Genomic DNA, 23,262 nt, shown 5'->3' with positions numbered 1-23,262 from the left:
ATAAACGTGTTTAATAATAGACAAAAATTATAGTGCATCGTATAGGCGAAGGGCGTTCCCTGAAACGAAATCGTTGCTGTAAGGCTGGCCGAACGGTGGCGTTTACTACTAGTAGATGTTGACCGATGTAGAAACCTCTGAAAAAAGAAACCGGGGGTGGATGGTGGCTTTAAGAGATTTTAGAGTGAGTAACTTGAAGGATGGGAAATTATAAAAATCACAACAACTACACACTTTTGTTTGAAGGAATTTTTTAACGGTAAACCAGCAAAAACAAAATTCATGCAGAATTTCGAACAGTGCGAAGAAATGTGCAAAAAATGATTTCCTGATCCATCTTCACCTCCAACGCGACGTAGGTAGTTTATAGTTTTAAACGAGCCGTCGTGTAGCTCGAAGTTGATCGTTATCCGGTGAACGCTGTCTGTGATGCGTTGGTATTGTCCAGGTGCAATGTCCAGACGTAGTCTAGACCCACGAAGTATACGCCGTAACCCATTGATTTCCTCGAGTCAATTACTTAGCGTAGAGGCATAGTAGACGACTACTTTATACGGGCGATGATAAACCTTTACCTCTCAATATAGTCTTGGTTTTCGGTTTCTTTCCTGTGAAGACCAGATGGTATTATACAACTGCATCAAGACCGCTCTTTGAAACAGTCTGCACGATCGATCTTTATCCTATGGTTGGATTAAATTCTTGTATGTTTGTTCCAGTTACAGATTTGGCATTGACAACAATCTCAACGACATCATTAAACTTCTGCGATTGAAGCCTGAATGAGTTTTAAATGTGGCCATCATTTGATGCAGTTGTTGCCGTATTCATTACGTGTAATCTGAGGTTTATGGCCAAACAAATGGTACGGAGGTGCTTTGATGTTGTACGTGAGTACTGATTTTGAAATAATGAAATGTCCCAAGTATCGAAATTATTTCTGTCCACAATTTGCTCAATATTCTATTTTAGTCATGGATTTTGTAATTGAAGAGATTAACAGTCAAATTAAGAATAACACATGAGAATCTTAGAAAAACCCTGACTACAAATGGCGCCTCGGCCGTATCCAGAGAGAAGCCAAATTGCGCGAGGCTGTATTTTGAAGAACAAAAATAAGAATAATACAGGAATTAATCTGCGACGGTTTTTCCGGTTGGGTAAATGCGAATTGTGAGTAGGCTAAGCTGGGAGGAAAGTTTAAACTAGCTTCGGGGAGTTTAAAAAGCCAGGATCTTGTGTGCAGTCTGCGACAGCGAGGAAGAACGGCACCCCGTCTGCGTCTCGACGTCGAGCGGGTGGCGAAACGGGGAGAAGCGAGCACAGAATACGGGTGCGGAGCAAACGGCGGGCGAGCAGTGCTGCCACCTGCGCGGAGGGCGTGTCGCTAGCTCCGAAGGAGCCTCAGTCCAACGCAGACTTTAGCCCGTGGCACAAGCCGCCTGCCCCGAAGAGTGAAAATCCCCCGAAAGTTCGACGCAAGCTCTTTACACAACGGAGGAGGTCAGGAGGGAAACAAAACAGAGATAGAGAGAGAGAGAGAGAAAGAGAGAAAAAGGAAAAGGGCGAGGAAAAGGGGAGGAGGAATGAATGAGGAATCGTGATTTTGTGCCTTAAAATGTCTTCGCTCGAAGAAGTGATTCGGGGTGAATTCAACGAGGAGAGTGAGAGAGGCGCGTGGCGAGCCCTTCGAATCGACTTTCAGAACTCCGTCGAAAGACCCAAGACCGAGACGAGACGAATCTCGAGTAACCATGGCGTCCGGCAGATGTAAACAGAGATCCCAAAGTCCGAGGTTCTCCAAATCGAGACTCTGCTGACAATGAGACGATGGATATTCGGATAACGTTCAAGTCATGAGCGCCCCTCGTCTAAACACGTTTAATACTTATAGCAACCCATGCATATCAAGGTGGACGCGCGCTGATCCCCTCGCAACTAATAATCTTCCCAGAAACTGCCAAAATTTTCGCCATGGAGGCTTACACGTACGCATCGGAACTGCAGCGAAGAGCCTCTGCGTTTTTATCTTCACCGGCATCATTTCTTCCAGAATCCTTTCAAGGTGAACGAACGATTCGCGGACGTTTTATTGTGTACGTGAGATTTTAAACGCAAGCTCCCTGCACTTGAACTCTCGTCAATCTCGATTCTCCCCCTTTCCCCGTTCTCATTTCTCTTCGTAGTTTCTTTTCCAACTGTGGTAAATCTTCTCGACCCTCGTTCGTTATCTGTTATATACTGTCACTGTTGTTGTTATCGTTATTGTTGTTGTTATTGTTGTTGTTGTTGTTGTAAAAGTATCAACAGTCTAGAAAACAGTGTATGAAACCTGTTAGCTGCGCATCGTAGTTTCTGTTATTTCATTCTTTCATTTCATTTTGAAGAAACTCACGGTCGCTTCGCTGACTTGCAATCCTTTGTTCTCGTCATTTCTTCGATGTGTCATATTGCAGTTTCACTGGCCATACCATATTTGATACACTCTGCTTTTCGAATTAAAAATCTAAGTTCGTATCGGCTAAGTAAAAGGGTCAAGTGTTCAGGTGGCGCCTAAAGCCAAAGTGAGTTTGTCAGGTTTTCTTTATCCGTATTTCAAATCTGTGCTCATTCTTTCAGACGAAAGCCTTTTCATTCCGCAAGTTTAGGGCTACAGGAATCGTGTACATATGACAAAACCTTAAAATGTTATGCTTATATAAATAATAAAACGGTAAATGGATGGTATAATAGTGATGTAGAAGAAAATTTATAAAATCAACGAATTTTGTCAATGTCTTTTAAATATCCTATTACGCTAAAAGAACGCTTTGGTATAAAACGAAAAACCTACTTCTAAAAATCCTACATAATCGAAAACCAATTATATTAACTACTAATCAACACGATTCACTAACAAAAGTAAGAATAGAATGTAAATTTGTAAATACGTGTAAAAAACCGAAAACAAGCAAACTAAATAATATAAATACATTGTAAAACAAATTTATTGAAATGGTGTACAACGCTGTGTGTTGCTTAAATAAGTGTGACAGAAGGAGGATAAAATTGGTCACGATTCACTCAACCACCTCAACATCGTTTACATCGAGGAACGAAATGTGCGAAGCATACACATCAAGAACAACTTATTGCTAATCAACCACACACATAAGGTAAGCAACAGTTCTTACAGTCTATAATTCACCTCCAATGTTCACCATTCTGTCTTCTTCTTCTCACACTTATCATCGCAATAAGTTCCACCTCTAGCACAGAGAACGCTAACGCGCAAATAGACTCGGGTCTTACAGGTGCATCGCACTATCTGACGTAACTCAATTTATTGTAACGACCAGCTTAACTGTTTGTATTTTACATCCGTAACTGTCATTCCGCGTACCCGATGCATGCCACAAAGTTACGACGTTGCTAACCAAGCCATCAACTTCAACATACCAGTCGAGTAGGTACAACAATGTAGTAGCTACGACAAGTTTTAAACTTTGTTTTGTCGACTTGATTTGAATTGCATGTATATAATTGCTTTTCAATGGTAACCTCTTGATTATTGGACATTGTTTTCCACGTCATAATCAGCGGCAGTTATGCGTGTCAACTGCACGCGCACAATTGTAAGCTTTGTATTTATATTACAATTCTCGTTAAGACAGTGTCCAACTGTGAAAAGAGAAAAGTTCTCGTGCCTGTCAGTAAATCGAACAAAGAGCTCACGGCGATTGACTCGGCACTAACCCTCTCGCACTCTCTCACCCTCCCCACCTTTCGCTTAGCTTTCTTTCCCGTCCCTAGCTCTTAATCACGACGCTACCAAATCGGATCACTATTGACTGTACCTACCATTCAGCAGCTCCAATACTGATATGCGATACTCAGGACATCTGATTTACTTACATATTTACTTGCTGGAGATCTTTCTCTTCCACTTTAGTACGCAGTGATAGAGTTTATACTATTACGCACACATGTGTAATTTGTCATCACGAGCTCGGACAGGAGACGATTCCCGAATCAGGATTGTCGTGTCTGTAACATCAGTTGAACGGGATAAGGAAAATCGCATTTATGATTCGATCGAATTTTAGATATCTCGCTTGTTATATTTAACACTGTGTGAAATGGAACTATGGCACCTACTAATGGCATTATTCGGTATGGTAGTAACTAATATTCGATTGCTCCGAGGAAATATTTGAGTTTGGAATTCGTCTCAGAGAAATTCTAGAAAATGGTCAATATCCTCAATGGTTGTAGATATTTCCTTATATTATGCCTTGGATCACAATATAGCGAGACCGATGTATATATTTCATATATACGTCATCCAGACTACGACGAAAGAGAAGTGAAAGTGAGGTTTGCGCATTCGGAAAAACACGGTATTCGAACAATGAAATGCAATTAGATTGATGGGGAATTCCCACTTGAGCGGGAAACAAAGAGGCGTCCAATAACGCGCGATGTAGGCGCGTGTGGGTGTGTGTGTGTGTGGGTGGATGTATTAGCGAGACCGCGTGCCGGAGCTGCTTCGAGTTATTGCCTGATATCTTTTAATCTCGTCGCGCGAGTTCGTTTTGCCAATAGTAAGCAAGCTCCATTGTAACTCAAGTATAATCGAGGAATTCGGTTATTTGCGATCACAGGCTAAATGGTATGCATACCAGCGCTTCCGCCTTTGCAAGGACCAGTCCAGTCGTTTTACCAGATCTGAATTTCAACCCTAAGAATTATGTTTAGCGTGATGCAAAGTCACGCTAGCTGATTGCACCTCGAACAAGACTGGAATTTAGAACGACCCTCCAACTTCACGGAATTCTCGAGATTATCTGTAAAACGCGGCCAAGGCGAGAATTCGCTTCTTTTCGTTTCAATTCAGTCCAACCAACTCTATCTCGCAATAATTAGGCTGCATTAATCGAATCAGATGCACGTTATACGTCTCACAAGTCCTTGCTCGCGACGCAGTCCCTGCAGGTTGAATTCGCAGTTCCAAACCGTGTTACTTTGGTCTTGCGCGGGCTTCTCGAGTTTCTTGATCCATCATACTTACGCACTGTAGGATATGCAGAGCGCATAAAACTCTAAATGGCTATGGAGGAATTCACTTTTTATCATTCGTTCTTCAATGTACTCCAGGCTTTTTAAAATTTACGATGCGAAGCTGCAGATCGGGCGTGAAGCAGGCGTCAGCTACACCGTTACTCGACCATCCAGCCGGACTCGTAAACCAAAAAGCATTGAATTTATAGCCACGGTGCAGACCCTTCGGTCTTCTGAATTACGGCTTTAATTTAGTAGTGAAAATCAAGGAATTCTACTCCAGATTCACGTGAATATTCCGCGAATTTTTATCATATAAACAGATTAAAGTAATGCCCAAATTCAATTTGCGCTCGTTGTGTTCGACCTGAATTTCTCTATGATATGTGTTTTAATCTCCTCAATGTTGGATGATTCTTGTGAAGAATCAACAAGAGTCCTCGACGCGATGCCTGCTGGGACCAAACTGTCCTCACCTACAACGTTGCGACTACAAACAACGAGGACGATATTGAATCACGTCAATCACGAAACGCTATTTCCACACCAAATCTGAAATCCCGACCACAGTATAAATAAAATGCATAATCCAGTTTTGCACGTGGAAGGAATGTCTCGAGCAAATCAGAAGACATAAGACGGCAAGGACTTCCTATTTAAACAGTCCGAAGAAACTCGATACCTAACTTTGTTTGGAACAGAAAAACTGAGGGAATACCGCGAGGCTGCCGATTCTTTGACGCAGTTCCAAGACTTCTACCACCGTGCGACTGCGTTAGATCAGAAAAAGAATCTAAGAGACCCTCTCGATTCTCTTGCACCCCTTGATCCGGGGGGAAAATGGATGTCTGAGAACTTAAGATACGTGCAGACCTAATCCTAGAAGTGCTGGAAAGGAACACGCGCCCACGCAGCCACGCAGCCACGCACGCACCCTGGAGGGTGGAGGTGGTGCAGACGGGCAGAGCAGACCGCACGATTCCAGCTACGTCGAGGGTCGATAGCCCGACGGCACCGCGCCCGCGCGTCCCGCCGCAGCCTCGAGCGGGACGCAACCCCGTGGCGAACCAAACCTACCCTTAACTCATCCACCCTTCGAAAGTCTTGCGCGCTTATCGCGCGTCTGGAATTTCGTCGCCAGGTGTGAGTCTCGCCCAATTCGCAGCCTCGAGTCCGGTGCTCACCTGGCTGCCCATGATCGGTGCGCCGCTCGGATTTCGCAATTATAACACACGAAGCGATAGAACAGCCGGAGGGTATGGATTTTTATTCGATTAGCAGGAGCATGGGAGTCGGTCCTAGCTCTTAGGGTGTAGGTATATCTAATCGACGCGAAAGTTGGGCTGCAGTCGATAATCATTCTCGAATCTGGCATTCGACAACTACGGTGCACCTGACCTAACCCTGACTAAACCTGACACATTGCAAGTACCGCGATCAACCACCACACGTCACGGAAGTCCTTGTCGTTCTCATGATAAAAGTATCGGATGACTTGTAAGAAAGTTTGGCCATCTACTGACAAAATTCTACAAAATATGTCACAGTTGATTATTTTTGTGAATGTCAGCTACTCATTGCTGGTATCAGCATCAGCATGTTCATTTGGCTTTTAATCTCTTTGGCTACTCGACTTTTATCACAAAAATCGGACATTGTGCAAGGCTTGGACAGTACTTGTTAATGCTTAATTTATCGTTTGGAAATAATTGTTTACGTAGATCAAAGCGCTTTTGTAACATTTGTGACGATAACTTGATTCAGATTGCACGTAACGAATGTGACCAAAACTGGTACTGAAGTAACTAAAAGTAGCTTCGTCGCGCTTGATCGTTTCTACAGACGGATCGATTCAAGCGTCGAAATTCTATGGTTAGCACGGAAGCCCGTGAAGGCGCCGTGGGCGTGTGTAGGCCGATCACCGTTAATTAACCATCGCTACATCCCTGTCGGTTCATCATCCAGTACACATTGCGGCTCGCTGTCGGGCGGAGCACTGATATCTGCTTCTTGGATACCAAACAATGCGTGGAACTCGAGACTGTCTTCAGCTAGATCAAATTTGATTAAACCGTGTTTGCTTAGTAAACCTCCAAACATCGTAGCCCGAAGATCGAATCGACTTTCTTGGCTGCATAGAATTGACCTAATAATTACATTCCGGTGTTACAGGGCATACTCACCGGTAATGCGAAAAATTTCACTTGCTTTGCTACAGTTGCCAGAGAACATTAGTAAACTAAGTATCATTACAATAATGTTTCAAATATGGTGAAAAAAGAAAATATGGTAAAATGAAATTTGTTAGTTTAGTTCATCATATTTCTTCAGTTCAATGAGTCCTTGACTTTTCCCCTAATATGAAATTATCGCAATAGTTACAAGAAAATATAAAACCAGATAATCAAAAGTCATATTGACACGTAGGTACTAGATTTTCTGCTTACAGCCACAAAATTCGATTTTATTTTACACCCAGAACTTCATAGTAAAAAATGAAAATGGTTAAGGAGTGTGTAACGGTAGCGAGCTGAACTCAAAATTTTTAGCCGTTAAAGGATTCGAGTTCGCTCGTTTCCCGTCTGTTTATTGTATCGCAGTTTCTGCACCGATGAGAAACGCGGATAACAAGAAACATTAGGAAAGTGGAAGAAAATACGTGTGTCGCTTTAACAATATAAAGTTTCAAGATGCTTCGTAGCGCGGATCCGGCCTCCCGGCTTGGCATCTGTACGAGCAGTTGCAAAACAATTTACTGCAGACTCGGCGCTTCGGGAGCATATTTTATTTCACCTCCCCTTTTTCTCCCTGTTGGAAGTTTGTTTTCAACCATAGACGCGCTTGGGATGAACAGAAATTTAAGTTTTGTGTCTCTCTCAAGTTCCTAATACACCGACAAGTATCTACGCGACGAGCGCGCAAAACTCCTTGGAATCTGGTAGCAATTAGCAGCTACATCTGATTCTCGAGCGAATCCTTAATTGCGTTTTCGACGCTTTTCACCCGCTCGTGAAACGTTACAATAGCAAAACAAGAAGGAGAGTGTCGAAAGGGTCATAAAAAATACAAGCTAAAAAAAGGGTTGTAATCGATGCAAAACGTATGCCGAAAACAACGTAATAACCATAAACGTGTTTTGCTGAGTGGGATTCAGAGGAAATTGAAAAAGTGGGGGTTGTTTTGTTTTTATTGTACATCATTTGTTCAATCGCGTGTTTGGCACTAGTCATCTCTATATTACCACCGCATCTGGTGAGACGATGCAGTTTAGGCAGGATATGGCGAAGGAGGGGCCGAAATGAATTGACTAACGAATGAAATACAGTGAAAAGAAAATTACGAAGACTATATGTTGGTACAGCTCACGATTTATAACTATAAATTTTATTCGTGGCAGGAGTTTCGACTAATTTGGTTCATGGCTGTAAATTTTAAAGAGGCACTCGACTCCGCTGCGAGCTTCCATCGCTGGGTATAAACGGAACTCGAAGAATGCTCAATACTAATACCCCCAATCGTATATTCACTGGTACGCAAATGTCCACGGGAATTTTCATCCGGTAATATATCTTTTCTTCATGAGGATTTGTGAAAACGAGGTATTAATCAAAATCATGTAGCCTGCACCATTTCCCTCGCGGTAGGGGCGTGATGAATGGGAATTTTTTTAACAGCAACGATCGTCTTCGAACGTCACAAAATAACGAGTTCTACTGGTTCATACGAAAAGAGACTTCCTGGAAATATTGGACACGTGACAGCTGCAGACGCTGCGCTTCCGGACTCAATCGAACTTTAGCTTACGGGGAAACCGAAGTTGAAATCACGTTATGAGACGATCCCTGCCGCAAATGTCACGTTGCATTTGCGGCAGGATGCGCGTTTCGGATCCTCGACAGCAGCCGGCTTACACTTGACGACTAATGCCCTCCGACGACGCCACCGGCCACGCTGTCTACCACCACTACCTACTCGACGGACACTTGTGGCTTGAAACGTCCCGCAACCCCGCGACTGAGTGCAAAGGAATTTCCTCCGTGCGATAAAACGCGCCGGGAGAAATACAGAGCAGTGAAAAAAAGAAACGAAAGTAAACATTTATGTTCGGTGTGTACATGTACAAAAAGCAGTCAAAGACGTTATCCGTACGCATTGAACAAACGTTGAGCCAATAAATCACATAGCAAAGATAAATCGGGTGAAAACCGAATATATTGGTCGAGTAAATTTTTAAAGTCTTCAGATTAATTGTTTTCAGAGTAATTAGTGTTGGTTGAGTAACCGTATATGATGAGATGAATAATTAAACTGTTGATAATTTTAAGGAATGATTAACACCATTATACTTTTATTTTAGACTGTATAAAAGATCAGCTTTTCACAAAAAATTTCACGGCTCCCGAAGTGTTTCGGGCGTTTCTGTAGTTTGTCAATTTTTTGCTTTTTCTTTCTTTTCCATTTCACATCCAACTCTCGAGGGTTCTCCGGGACTTTGAAACTGGCGAATGGAGAAATGAGTAAAAAATGTAAAAGAAAATTCTCACCCTTGTGGAAGAGGGGTGAGACATGTATTTTCATAACTTTCTACGAGGCAGAGTAAAGCCTCTTTATCTTTCAGGCCATATTGATGTACGTGTAATGGCCGCATAACGTTCCTTTGCTAAAACGTTATAGTTTCAGTCTCTCTCGGAGATCAACGAGAGTCTGTTATATATAGGAGCTTAGAGGACGACTTTGAATGCGAAATATATGCGATTCGGAATAATTTTTCAATAACAGTTCGAGGGCGGAAGAACTTCCAACCGCAGCGCAGAATCGTACTCTGTAGGTAGGAAATAAAAAGTGAAAAAATTCACCCTCGAGCTTCCAACGTGTAAAAGGGAAATGCAATTTCCTGAGTCGTGCGCGCCCGTTTGTACTCGCTTCACCTTTAGGACTTAATTTTTATTTTTGCCTCCACTCCACTCAGTTTTAAACGGTATTACAAAAGCACATCTTTCCAAATTCCGGGTAAATATTACACCTTACCGCGAAAACAACCGTTATTATACAAATTGTCGATTTTCTGATGAACAGAAATAACTTCATCTCTGTTACATAACAGGCTTTCCGTGTGAACGTAACCTTGTTAAATAAATATCTGGGTAAAGTAACTTCTCCGTGATGTGAGGACGAAATTTTCATATTCAAAGAGACGGAGTTAGTTTGCCAGATTAAAGCTACTGTGTCACCTAAAACGTGTTTGCTGGCTACGATGAGCTCTAATTGTCCTATATCACTCACTTTACATAAGACCTGTCGTAAATTGCTCTAACCTAATGACCGACAACCTAATTACATGTACTGGTAATTAATCCCCTTGGAAAATGTTTCGCCCCACCGCTATATACATCTATTATAGCTCGAGTAAAAAGGAGTGGAAGAATTTCGCGTTTTATAACGGATAAAAAATGCTCTGAAGAAGTCCCCCGTTATTTGCGGACTTTTCCAACCCCTGCGCGTATAATTTAATGAGTAGTTATTCATAGAAATTACATCCAGTTGTTCTGCATTTGATGATCACTCGCGCGCTTAACGTGGTCACAGCGGTCTTTTGTCGCATAAATTCTGCGTGGCGAAAATTGCCTTTCCACAATGGGGAGCAATTATTCATAAATCAAATTCGTCAAGTTTCGTGATTGTATATTTGTTTGAAAATGATGATTCGCTGATATCACACACCTAGAGTGAAACTGACCAGGCAGAAAATTTCAACATGAGTCCACTCGTCCATTACTTGCGAAGAACTTGAGTCAATGTTGATCCGTTTAAAGTGAGAAGATTAAAAGGATTTTTTTCTATTCAACAAGTATGTATAATACGGAATAAAAATTTCCTACCACGAAAATAAATTTACAGCATTGAAAACTACTTTGTATATTGGATAAAAAGAGCTTACTTCAGGGTTGCAAGAGGCACCATGTACGAGCCGGAGTGCTCGTTAGCCATTGAGAAAAGATGAAGTACCAGTCAGCGCGGTTTTGTCGATAGGGATTATCGAGTTGTGAGTATAAGGCGAAGGATATCGATTTTGCATGACCGACGGTGTGCAGCCTTAGTTCATGCAGCTCCGAGCATTGCCTGACACCTCGTAGAAGCTGTTCTCATTACTCGGTGCTCGAGCAGGATGCCGTACTTGTTTATATTCCCCGTAAGCACGAGGAGCGGCATCGCCGGGCGAACAATTGCCGATTACCTCCCGCACCCCAGGACACCGATAATCTCCGTACCCATTCGTTATCTGGACGGGCGTCGAGATGCCCGGAAGTCGGGAAATCTAGCCTCGATCTCCACAGCTGGCAGCTCAGCCGCGCTTAATTGCAGCTCTATTAGATTCCCGTGACGGCTACACGGAACTTGTTCCGGGTTAGTGATTCGAAACTCGGTTAGCCGCCATCGTTTCCCCTGGGAAACTAGACAGGGGTGGATGCAGAGTGCCTGGACATTCGTTGAAGCCCGCTTCCCTCATCCGGACAATTATACAGAAACATTGAGGGCATGGATGAGACTAGGAACAATCCGGAAGTACAAATGTGACACGTATGTGAGCAGAAAATAGGAGTAAGAGGACGAACGATCGGGGAAACGATTTTCTCAAATCAGTGAGTAGTCTGTAGTCTTTTTCCGAACAATATCACGCTAATTAAAAATTACACGAGTGATTTTCGGATGGATTGCTTCACTCCTTTAAAGCTCGTGCACCAATCTTTAAGAAACCGACTCTCATCGCGCCCGGACGCCGAACCTTGCAAACTGCTACCAAAAAGGATTTCAGGACGATTAGCATAGACTGGAGAGAAGTGGTCGCCAGAATAAGCTCCGAACCGACCCGTGATGCCGCATAGAATTCACAGCAAGCAGGCCACTGGATGGTGCGGGATCTTCTCGGCTATAATCCGGCAGCCTACATTGACGAAAGGATCAGCCGAACGGTACGGAGAGAGCGAACGGGTTGTAACTAATTTCGTTGAAAAACCGTCCGATCTTATTGGGGCAAAATTTGCATTACATTGCGCAGCGAGGGGTGCTCATTCGCCGAGTGATTAGTCGTGAGTGCCAGTTCGAAACGATCTGAAAATTCACGGACAAAGGGTATTAGCTACAATAAAAGTTCACCTATGGTACTATAGAGTAGCTGGATTGAAATCGATTTTCCATTATCGATAATTATTGCTCTTGTTTTTAACGTAATACTTACTTATGACACAACTATTATAGTGCAATTTTCTACACAATATAAGACTAATTATCTTAATCTTAATCCTTGTGATCATACTGCGGCAGCATATCCATCAGTTGTATATCATGTCTTACGTGGATTTTTAGTACATATGTAAAATTTTATCCGTTAAACAGCATGCACCAGCTATCGGTTTTGGCTCTCTCACGGACGCAAGCGAGTGGTCCAAGGCTCGACGGAGAGGGTGAAGCGTTTCCCGGACTGTTTCAACCTCTGCCAGGCAGAACCGTAACTCCGGGGCGGGCACCACGCCCTGTGACGTCACCTGTTTCACCCTGACCCAGCGAGGCAGTCGGTATAACCACCGGCTGTTTATACAGTGCCGGCTAACCAAGACCTGCAACTGGGGAAATTTGTGTACAAGCTACGTATTCTACTGGGCATGGATTGTAGGAGGTCACGAAGGAGCCGAGGATTAATTAGCATCCAACCGGACCGATATTGATGCATAGATATTATCGCGTCCTCGATTGTACAGGAATGCAGTGCAGGAGAATATGTCGAATTAATTTCTTTGACCACCATCTTGCGACCGCTGACCACCCTTAAACCGCCGATAATTATCGCACGCGGGGTATTGTGGTCTAATAATATGAAACCGCGTCTGTCACACAACTATTCGGTAATACGCCGGTCAATCCATGGCGTAGGCACCATTCATGGGCTAAAAAATTATATGAGGGAACCGCGGTTCGAACTCCTCCATATCTCGTGTGACGACTAATTACTCGTTGTCGGAGTTTTTAGTTCAACCCTTATCATTCGGTCACGTTTCATCCGCAAAATTGGACGTCTGCTAATCAGAGAAGAACTACTTAACATATTAGTTTTGGTGTTATCTAATGTTAGCACGGAAATCCAAAATGTAGGTACACGTACGTACTGGAATCACACAAATGTTGTGACTCGAACGGTCAACACCGAATCTCGAAAATCCGGCCGAATTTGTTATTAAAAGCACAGATTTATCATTTAAATATTTTTCACAACTTATTTCTATCAATTGTTATTACTTTTGTTAAATTTCTTGAGCACCGCATGCTCAAAATATTTCATTAGAGCTTTGTAAGGAGAGGATCAATACGATTTCTGAATTACTTTACTTCTGATTTTGTATACTCCAAGCGTTATATCGGGTAACATCTCGCGGTACACGGAGCAGCAGTTAATAATAAGAGATCTTCTCGAATTCCTTGGGAGAACGTTCGCTACTCGACGTGGGCGAAGATTTCATATCTCGATGGGACACACACGCCGTTAAGAACTTTGGGGGCTCCGGGCCTCGTTCGAGAAATTTGTAATTTCCATTCATTGTAAACGATCTATACAAGCGAACAGAATCTGATAAGTACGTGTTCAATTTTACGGGGAAATTGGTTAGCTTCGGATAATCGTTCTGACTTAATTTTCTGCCTTGCTCCAATATAACTGTTGGCCATGGATGAGCGAGCCATGATTCCATCGATCATGTTACTCGGTAACTTAGGGTACCTACTTATGTGTAAAATCCATATCGCCCATGTCCGACGACCGACGATGTTCTTCGATCTACACGATTCGTAGTTTTTCCCTAATGTCATCCTTATCCAGACGTTCCACACGTATGTAGTTATCCGAAATCTATCTTGAGTAAATATTTTTAGCTCCAAGTTTCACGTTTCAAACTTTCGCTCAAAAGTACGCGAAGCCATTAAACTTTTAGTCTGGCGCCTAGCGTGTCACTCGTCTCAACATATCAACTCCAACGATTTTTATATCAAAGGCCATTCAAACCACGGTACTGACTATTAACACAAGGCAGACTTAAAAATATGAAGAAACAATACTGAAACCACAATCATAACAATATGATAAAGGGTGTGAAAAAAGGGGTGACAAATTGCTCGTTCAAGTATCGGCAGTAATTACGCCATCGGTTAAAATGTTAAAGTTTTTTTTATTTCGACAAAGTTCAACCGGTGGTGCCTAATAACTTTCCCGTATTCGGGAGGGCGTGTAATGTGCCTATTCGGGGCAGCCGTTGGTTTCCACCAGCCAGGAACTGATAGCCATGCGGTTCACAAATCATACGCAACCGCCAAGTGTCCGTGTTGGAATGGAAGGTTTCCGCCATCATCGCAGCTTCCGAGTGTGGCACACGAGTGCAATTAATTTCGCTGTAACACATGCATGTGTGGTGCGGGTGCCCGAATTCACCAGGTTTCGTAGACCTGTAATATCAGCCGAACGTTTACCAACTTTTATCCACCGAGTTATCCTAGCTGAGATATTTTTTTCCTCCAACATTCATACGGCAAACTTTTGCAGGATATAGCTATCATGCATAGACGCTTTGATTTATGCATACTTCTTACCCGAGTTTAGAACGGATCCATGGCGGCTTACCCTACTGCTCCAGATTCTCGTAGTTGAGCTAGACCTGGTTTCGTTTCATGTTGGGATCGGGTTATATATCTTCAATCTCGGGAATCCCACCGTAACAGGAAATGATGGGAGGCGGAAGGTAGTCGGAATAAACTTTATTTATGGATCCTGAGATGCAATTATTCGTAACTCGCCATTTCTGTGATTGAAACACCGCTGCACCCCCGAGTAATTGGATTGTATCATGGAATCTATGACCTTTGCGGTAACGCCAGAGTTATTTCGGTCCCCTAACCGGATACCGGCGCATCATGATTGTCCGAATTAAAGGAAGTGGGATCAAACTTTGAAGTGGGTAATCCAGCGCTGGGGAAAAAATTCAATTGCGATTAAGAAAAGAAAGTTACAGGTCTGATTGGATTATCCAATCTTAAGCGTCGCGGCACTCGGGATCCGGACGCGATCCGCGGGAAGCGAAGGCAAACGTATCAAACGGATCTTCGATCAATTGCGGGGTGATCGATTTTGGGTCAGTAAGATTCCTTCGATCTTGAAGTTGGAGAAACTCTGATTGCCCAACATTATTCAAGGAGAAGAATAAATCGTATTCTAAAAATATGCCAAAATACCGTGAGAGTTCAGATACCATCTTTGCAGATATCGCGCGTCGAGGAAAGCACGCGGCGGGTGTTTCGATTAAGCTCGTGGAAACAATCCTCCGAGCATTTTATCAAATTGTCGGCGATTTGATCCGCGCAATACTTCCTAATGGAACCGAGACAAATTTCGGTAATGTGGGCGATCATCAAGCTCATCGTCGGGTTCTCGCGTTTCTTACAATTAGATAAAGAAAGAGGGTGCAGTTTGGACCAGTGTGAGTGTGTCCAGACGGCACTTACAATCCTGCAATCAGAACTCGATCTAACTACAATTGAAAAATATTGAGATATCAAAGAAAGAAAAACGATAATTGCATACCTGCGGACGTACTCATATCTTCGATGCAAGTACCATCTGCACGCAATATAATTAATGTTCTCGTTATTACGTGTTTGATCGTGCGCTGTGTGCTCGCTGCTCGAACAAAGAAGTTGTGTGTTTTTTTTTTCAGTCCGAAAATAGCGGCACATGAAGCATGGTTTTATTCTTACGTTTCCATTTTATTTCCTTTTACTTCCCCTTCTACTTCGCCTTATGCACCCCAGTTTCGCGCGCATCTGAAAGCCACCACTTTCATGCACATAACGGTTCTTACAGCGCTGCCTCGATATCTAGTTGCTGATTAGCAAATATGATGTGCGTCACGTTTGCGCGAGGTGTTTATTGATGTTAATATTTAACTGGATAATGAATGGGTTCGGGATTCCAGCACGCGAGCGTAAACACCTTGAATCTAAGCGTTAATTTGCTGTCAAAAAAATTAATACAATCAACATTGAAACAAGAAATCCGTTCACTTATCATTCTAAGCTACAAATTTTTATCGATTCTATTCATTTACTAGTAAAAATATCTTGTTTTTAATCATTTTTAATTTGTTTCGTAAACGCTCTTCGCTTGTGTGGGATAAAATTTTATCCATCTCTCGAAAAAATACATTTACTCGTCGTCTCTTTCATCTGGGTCGTGCAGGACACCCGCTGTTCTGGGCGTCTGTGATGCACGAACGAGCCGCTACAATCCGCAGGTGAGGAGGCACCGAAAGCATAACTTAATCTTTTGGCAAAGTAAAACTAGATTCGGCGCTTTTCCTGTGACGTAACTATAATTTACGTGCGTCGGGTTGGCAAGCCCGTTGACAGTCCGGCGCTGGTCGGTAGCCAAATGCCTCCCCCTTCCCCCCTTCTGTACGTTGTGGAAAAGTGCAAAGGGCCGTTCCGACTTTTCCGGGCCATCCATCACTGCAATGTGTTTTGCTCTAAATTTCTGATTAATTGCCGGAAAATTAGGTTACGTTAAGCTGAATTTGTCACACGAAATTCGGGTTCTGAAAACTGTAAGCTTGGCGTGAAAAAGAGGTGCGAGACATTTGATAATTTTTGAAAAGTTGGCAGGAATCCTGAGCGACGAAATTCTCGGAATTAATTAATCGTCATTTCCAGATGAAAGCTTCAGCTGGACAGTTTGCTTCCAGCAAACATATCGTAGCTTCCATGGCAAACTGGTGCAGTGTTTGGATAAAAAATAATGGATGAACTGCAGGGTTTCACCGTTTCTCTCTCTAGCGTCTCTCTAGCTGATTGAATTTCCATGCGTAAAGTATAGGAATTCCGTAGAAGTATCGGAGGATATGAATCGGGGACGAATCGACTCTGCGTAGCCGATGATACGTCGTTCGTTCCGTAATTTTAATTCACCCTTCGGGGATCGATAATGTAATATACCTAACATCAGACGACGTGTGACGTGTGACGCGGTGTGAATTTCGTAGTAATTACCATAGACGGGGAGAATCGCCATTGTGGCCGCTGGCGTGATGAACCGTGTTTCCGGAGGTTCATCGCTCCATTAACATTTCGCTGACATTTACAAACTCCTGCCAGTCTTTGCTCTATAACCCTTGCCAGCGCTCGAATGATCGAAGAAAAAGGTTTACCGAGTAACAAAGCCTGTAGAAACGAAGAGCGAAACTAATTATCGGAAAGACGCAAACATCCATCCAAAGAGACCTGGATGGTTCCTCGTCGCAGCTTCAATCGATGAAATCTACTAATCGCACTTATTTTTCTTCGTCTAAAAACGAGTTGAATTCCGGTCACGATTTGCTGCGGTATTATAATCCGGAATCCTGCTATGCATATGTAGCAATGATCAATCAACGCCGCCCCGTAACGTAGCGATCGTCTAATCGAAGTATAAGAGCTTCTCGATGCAAATAACCGCCACAGATTAGAGATCTTAATTCAGGTTTCACGTGTTTGCCGAGTATCCCGCGTTACGTTGGCGTGACAAGATACATTCTGAAAAATTAATTCCACAATAGTTAGCGGCCGATGTTGACTCCCTGATCGCCGCGTTTCTCACCCTGCGATTATGCCGTCCGTACATATATGCTTGAATAGTTCGCGTCTCTTGACACGGTATTTTGCGTGTCAACGTCAAAAATAACTGAGTTATTTCGCACCAGTGACAAGCTTGACACCTGTGCACTGAACTGAGGCGAAAAAGCCGATTCAATTACGAAATCGATTAAACTTTCAAAGAGAACATCTCGCTGGAGGTTTCTTCAAGGTCCGTCGAGGGCGGGTTAGCTATAGGAACGCAGATCGACGATACGCAGAGGGCGACGTAAGTCGTTGGAAAATAGGGTCGCGCTGAGAGCTTGCAACAAATCTTCAACCGCCGGAAGCCAGTTCCTCGGACAACCTGATTCGGGAATCAGACACGTCATCGGAACTGCCCGCCGAGCGCAAATGCCGATTTTATCTCACCCCGAGCTGATAATCCTGGTACCGCGGTGGTAGTTACACGGTTTTCAGAATCACGGGATTCTGGCAATGCCGGGCGAAGCTGGGTTTTCAAACCGGAGCTTGCAAGGCGCCGATACCAGCGAGAGAAAAATGTCCGCACCGTCACTGTACGAGGAACTTTCTGATTCACTGCCAAGTTTCGTGGGAATTATGCCGCTCTGCGTGGAGGTGCAGGGGGTCGTGGAAACGGAGGTTTGGGGTGTTTGTCGCGACAGCGTCACTCGCCACGGTATTTCTGCAGCACTTGACAATAATTGCTAGAGCTCGGTTCGAGGCTGGGTGACAAGTCGACCTAATTATAACGCGAACCAAGTATTACGCGCATGAATATACACGATGTCCTTGAAATTCGGATTCGCACCGTGAATTAATTACCATACGCAACATACGTTCGGCTGGTACGGAAACCAGCTCGAGAGCCACCGTCTCCTCCATAAATGCCAATGAATGAGAGTAACGTGATGGAGGTTTGAAGTAAACTCGAAGGAAACACGGAGTCTCTTCCCCTATCCGAATCGAGGCGCACATCTCGTTTTATGCGACTGTAACACGTCTCGGCTGTATCGACGGTAGCGCAGCATTAGACATACATACCGTACGCCAGCTATCAACCTGACCTAGCTTCACCTTCCTGTACTCCTAGGCATCCGCAGGTCTGGTCGACACCAATTTACGATCAATTCGGAAGCTGATGCTCTCGCATATCTCACGCTGCAGCTTCTCCTCAGACCGCTTTCATCTCAGAAACTGGTATGTGCTCGAGAGCGAACTACGGTACCCGATCAAAAAAACATTTGAATATCATCCAAGCGCCGTTTCAGCCGCTGGGTCACCGGCTTTCATGCACCGGAAGCCACGCGAGTAAAACGAGCTCGTGAACTGTGTACTGCCGCTGCTGCTACGTGAGCACAAACGGTGGATGTATCGTGTGTGCTCAGGTTACACAGACCCTCGTATTCCGCGATATATCCGCCGCCGCATACCGCGGCCCGTTCCTTCACCCTCCCACGCTGCCGAATCCACCCCCAACTAAAGGCACGCTCGAACAGCCCTGCACACTTTTCCCCACCATGCCCGACGTGGTCCGGACTGTTTGTGCAAAGGTGAGACGAAGTAATGGTCCGACACAGCCGCTCTCTGAGAGGACCATCTTTGATCGTTCAGCTATTCACCCTGTTCATGGAAGCTGCAGAGTCGAGACGTTGTGCGAGCTTTTTGGAGCTGCTCGTGCGGCGTTTGTATTATAAGAGTGTAACGCAATGTCGGGATTTCTTTGATTTTCAAGGCGAAGGAGGTGATGGCCCGTACCACGCGCCCACGACGAAAGATGGCGAACACGACCGACGCTACCACGTCAACGACGCCGTTCTCCGCCTCCTCATCGACGACTTCCTCCTCCTCGACGGAGAGCTACACTTTCAACTACACTGGTCTCGGTGACCTCGGTGGCTACTCCATGGTAGATGTTAACTACACGGAGCTCTGGGTCGACGCTTGGAACACCACGGCGTCCAGCAACCTCACGGAGAGGCTCAACGCGACCGTCATCTCAACCGGGGGATACTGCGACGAGTGGGAAGCCGCCCAGCACAAATTGTTCCAGGTAAATATAACGTCTTCTTGAATACCACCGTTGCGTCGGTACTTCTAATCAACACGCTCGATAACTCCACTCTTGCTTTTGGCACTCGTCAAATGACGCAATGATCGGCGCAATTCAACTACAAATAGCAATGTCCAAAGCAGAAGCCCCGCAATGGGAAATCTGTAATTCTTATGGGTGTAATCATAACGGTGCGGATGTTGAAATTAATACAATACAGATTTTCACAATCAATCAGATTGAACAATTTAAACTTGATCATTGTTTTATTGAATTATATGAATTGTCCAATGTGCATTTTACGTCTTGCTAATCACAGAATAATACGTTGAAATAGCAAATCGTGGTCTCGTCTAAGACTTGTTTCTTTTTTCGTCCTCTGACTCACAGGCGGCTAACATCTTCTTCGCGGCAGCCTTCCTTGTTCCGAGGTCGTTCAAAGCCTCGGTGTTGGCCTTACGCACCTTCCTCACCGCCGGCTTTATGCTGGCTGCTCTTTGGGCTGGAATCACAATCTGCGCCCTTGACGCAATGCTCTGGTGTCTCGCTCTTGGACTCCTCAACGGAATCCACTCCCTAATTCTTGCTTGTCGTTTTCTGCCACCCGCGCTCAGCCCGGAACTTGCCGAATTATATCTAAAGTTGTTCAAACCGTACAGGGTCAGTAAAAAGCATTTCCAGGAACTGGCCAAAGAGGCGAGGATATTGAAACTTGATCCAGGACAAACCTACGCGACCGAAGGTGTCACGCCGGCCGATGAACGCCTGTCGATACTGTTGCGTGGAAAGTAAGTAAAGGCTTACGCTTCTCAGACGAATACAATTACGTTGTACGATCGCTATACAGCCGTGAGTTTTTAATGAAATTTTTATAAGATTCCTTTTTCCTCTCGTGGAAGTCAACGTGACGCGTTTACAGCATCATAAATTGATGTTTCTGAAAGGTGCCTGAATTCCCGTTTCAGATTAACGGTGACCTGCGACAGTACCCATCTCCACTACGTCAGAGCTTACCAATTCGTTGATTCTCCGGAGTGGGAGGCAGCGCACCAGAACTTTGACGACTTGTTCCAGGTTACGGTTCGCGCGGAAGAGTCCAGCACGTACATTTGCTGGACTCGGATAAAGCTTGTGCGAGTCCTCAGACACAGGCCACTGCTCAAGGTTGTGCTGAACAACCTGATAGGCAAGGACATCACCTCCAAGTTGTACGCTCTTAACGAGCAGTTGGCTGGCGTAGCCGCTGCCAGCGAACACGCCTCGAACAATCCTTACAGAGGAGTTGCCAGGAGTCTTAGCGTCGATGCTGTGAACACCGAGACTGCCGGACGTGTTCGTTCTTCCACGTGGAAAACCCAACGGAGGCACAGCAATCCACGGAGCGATAGTAAGTAGCTAATTTCTTATGTTCAAAGTGCCTCCAGTTGATGTTACTGCCGACGATTGCGAACCTCAAACGATTGAGCACCCTTGAACAAAAACTTATTACGACACAAACGATTGATGTCTTATTGTGAACAGTCGACGGGGGTGCTTGTCTTCCCGCAGGAAGTTCCCCGGCTCGTCACTCTCATCAGTACTGGGCACCGGTGGTCGCGAACCATTTCCCACCGACTTCGCCGTTCATCCAGGCGCCGAACGTTGCCTACTCTCTGCTGCCCCAAGGAACCCAGTTTTCGCCACCACCCCGAGTTCCCACAGTGTCGCATCCACCATTGACGAAGCAGCGCAGCGGAGGAACCAGCGGCGACTATAGCCTACTTCCCCAAACACCGAAGTTGGAGAGGAAACGGTCGAAAAAAGGGGCTCGAGAGGTAAACTTGAGACTTACATGTACGCGCGTATACATATGTGAGGTTACAGGGGCTTATATACATATGTGGATACGGAGTGGAAAACTTTTTCACATTGCTCGAGTTCTATATCGCATCAACTAGTCCCCTTTCCTCTCCTGCCAGTAATCTGCGCACTTTCGCCGCATGACGGATCATCCCTCGTTTAAAGTTGAAGCAAAAAACTTATTCTTGACGAAACTACTTGAACGACTCTCCGTCGACAGCTTTATTCGAATAATTCCTCAATGCTCTTCGCATGTGTATTGAAGCTTCGTGATACTTACGCCGCAACGTTGATGATTCTGGAAATAAGTGTCAATCAGATGTAAAGGCACAACTCAGCTCTTCGGAGTCCGTGGAACGGTGCCTAGTTTCCCGGCTGGCCCAGCCGGGCCTCGCCAAGTGGTCTTAGGTCGAGTGGTGTTGTTACTTTCCTACTCTTAGTGAGTGGGCTTTAAAGACTTTTCCTGCCAGTCAGCAAAAAAAAGGGAAAAAGAGACTAGAAGAACTAAAGACAAGAGTGTAATTAAAAATATTCCCTGCAATGTTAATTCACGGCTAATTTTTTGCTCCGTCTAACGACTTTTCTCTTTGATAATTTTGAGCAATAATTTGAAAAAAATCCGCCTGCGTTGATAAAGACACATTAAATTGGTTTCAACGGTTAATTTCGTATTTCGAGTCACGGGTAATCTGAATTAAATTATGGATTCTACCAATTTTAAATAAGACTTTCGCAAACGCGTTTATGCAAAATTCAAAATGGCTGGAAAATTTGAAAGCAATGTGTTTCTATGCATACATAAATAGTAATAAATACTTGGGCGTTTCTCTACGAAGCGAGTTTGTCGGAAAGTCGATGTGAATAAAGAACATCTCCCTGCGCTCCGCAGCTCATCAGCGTATTCTCAGCCTTGGCTGATGAAGCCGCGTCTCTGATTCTAGCGTCAGCCGGATAGATTCGCTATATTAACCCGATTCACAGTGTAATATGCACGGCGGGTTGATTTATCGCTCTCTATTCTTCGCCCTATGATTTCAGGTCACCTTTGAAACGCCCGTATGACGGTCGCTAGACGACGGGGAAGGTCCTGCGAGTGTTCCGCTCCTCCCGATGTCGCCACAGCGAAACGCGTAGCCCCGTCGACGCAGCGCGCGATGATGAACTCGTCAAACAGTGCGGGCACTCGGGTAACCCTTAATTAGTTGATCAATTATCTGACGGATTAACCGCGCAACCAGGAAGAGGGAAAGATTATACCTACGGCTGTCGTGCAACGTACAGAGAGGCCTAAATTGGTGACGACTTGCGATTATCATCGCCGTGAAACATAATCAAAAAAAAAAAAAAATATATATATATATATATATATGTATGTATAGACATACTCATGTTATATACAAAATAAAAAATTACAATGAAGTAATAATTTTCGTTAGTGCGCGGTGTTAAAACGACGCGGTTATGAAATTGCAGCTCGAGGTAAGGAAACGACTTAATAAATTGTTGTTGATTAATCAGCGAACGACGCGTTGTGGATATATATGATCATTTAAGCCCGGGCTTACTCCAAATTTTAAAAGTTCTATAGCTGTGAAAGAATCGAAGCCTAAAGCAAGTGTCGATGTTGAATCGCTGAGAACATCGTAATCATTACTGATATACGATAT

The 23,262-nt window shown here is 44.2% G+C and overlaps 1 protein-coding gene across 2 annotated transcripts; it reads left to right on the top strand.

The window, feature by feature from the left end:
* The first annotated feature begins 1,337 nt into the window (after nt 1–1,337).
* On the top strand, nt 1,338–22,943 carry LOC124411292 (blood vessel epicardial substance-like). 2 transcript variants are annotated; one of them, XM_046890355.1, is made up of 7 exons: nt 1,338–2,065; nt 2,620–3,155; nt 19,439–19,756; nt 20,147–20,544; nt 20,722–21,143; nt 21,278–21,570; nt 22,634–22,943. In XM_046890355.1, exons 3-7 carry the CDS (start codon nt 19,451–19,453, stop codon nt 22,655–22,657), a joined length of 1,443 nt encoding a protein of 480 aa, XP_046746311.1. In that variant the 5' UTR covers nt 1,338–2,065; nt 2,620–3,155; nt 19,439–19,450; the 3' UTR covers nt 22,658–22,943. The 2 variants fall into 2 exon arrangements, with proteins under 2 accessions (XP_046746311.1, XP_046746319.1); XM_046890363.1 differs by having other exon boundaries at nt 1,338–3,155; nt 21,305–21,570.
* Nucleotides 22,944–23,262: the final 319 nt, after the last annotated feature.

This window comes from Diprion similis, chromosome 2 (assembly GCF_021155765.1).
Source record: "Diprion similis isolate iyDipSimi1 chromosome 2, iyDipSimi1.1, whole genome shotgun sequence".
NCBI classification, from domain to species: domain Eukaryota; kingdom Metazoa; phylum Arthropoda; class Insecta; order Hymenoptera; family Diprionidae; genus Diprion; species Diprion similis.
The sequence above is the reverse complement of the archived record's forward strand: the minus strand, read 5'-3'. Positions and strand labels throughout refer to the sequence as shown.

Bases quoted from the DNA above. Each gene is read 5' to 3' on its own strand.
- LOC124411292 (XM_046890355.1), top strand. From the start codon at position 19,451: ATGGCCCGTACCACGCGCCCACGACGAAAGATGGCGAACACGACCGAC. The intron at 21,144-21,277 runs GTAAGTAGCTAA...TATTGTGAACAG, and splicing joins CAGCAATCCACGGAGCGATA to TCGACGGGGGTGCTTGTCTT. The intron at 21,571-22,633 runs GTAAACTTGAGA...CTATGATTTCAG, and splicing joins CGAAAAAAGGGGCTCGAGAG to GTCACCTTTGAAACGCCCGT.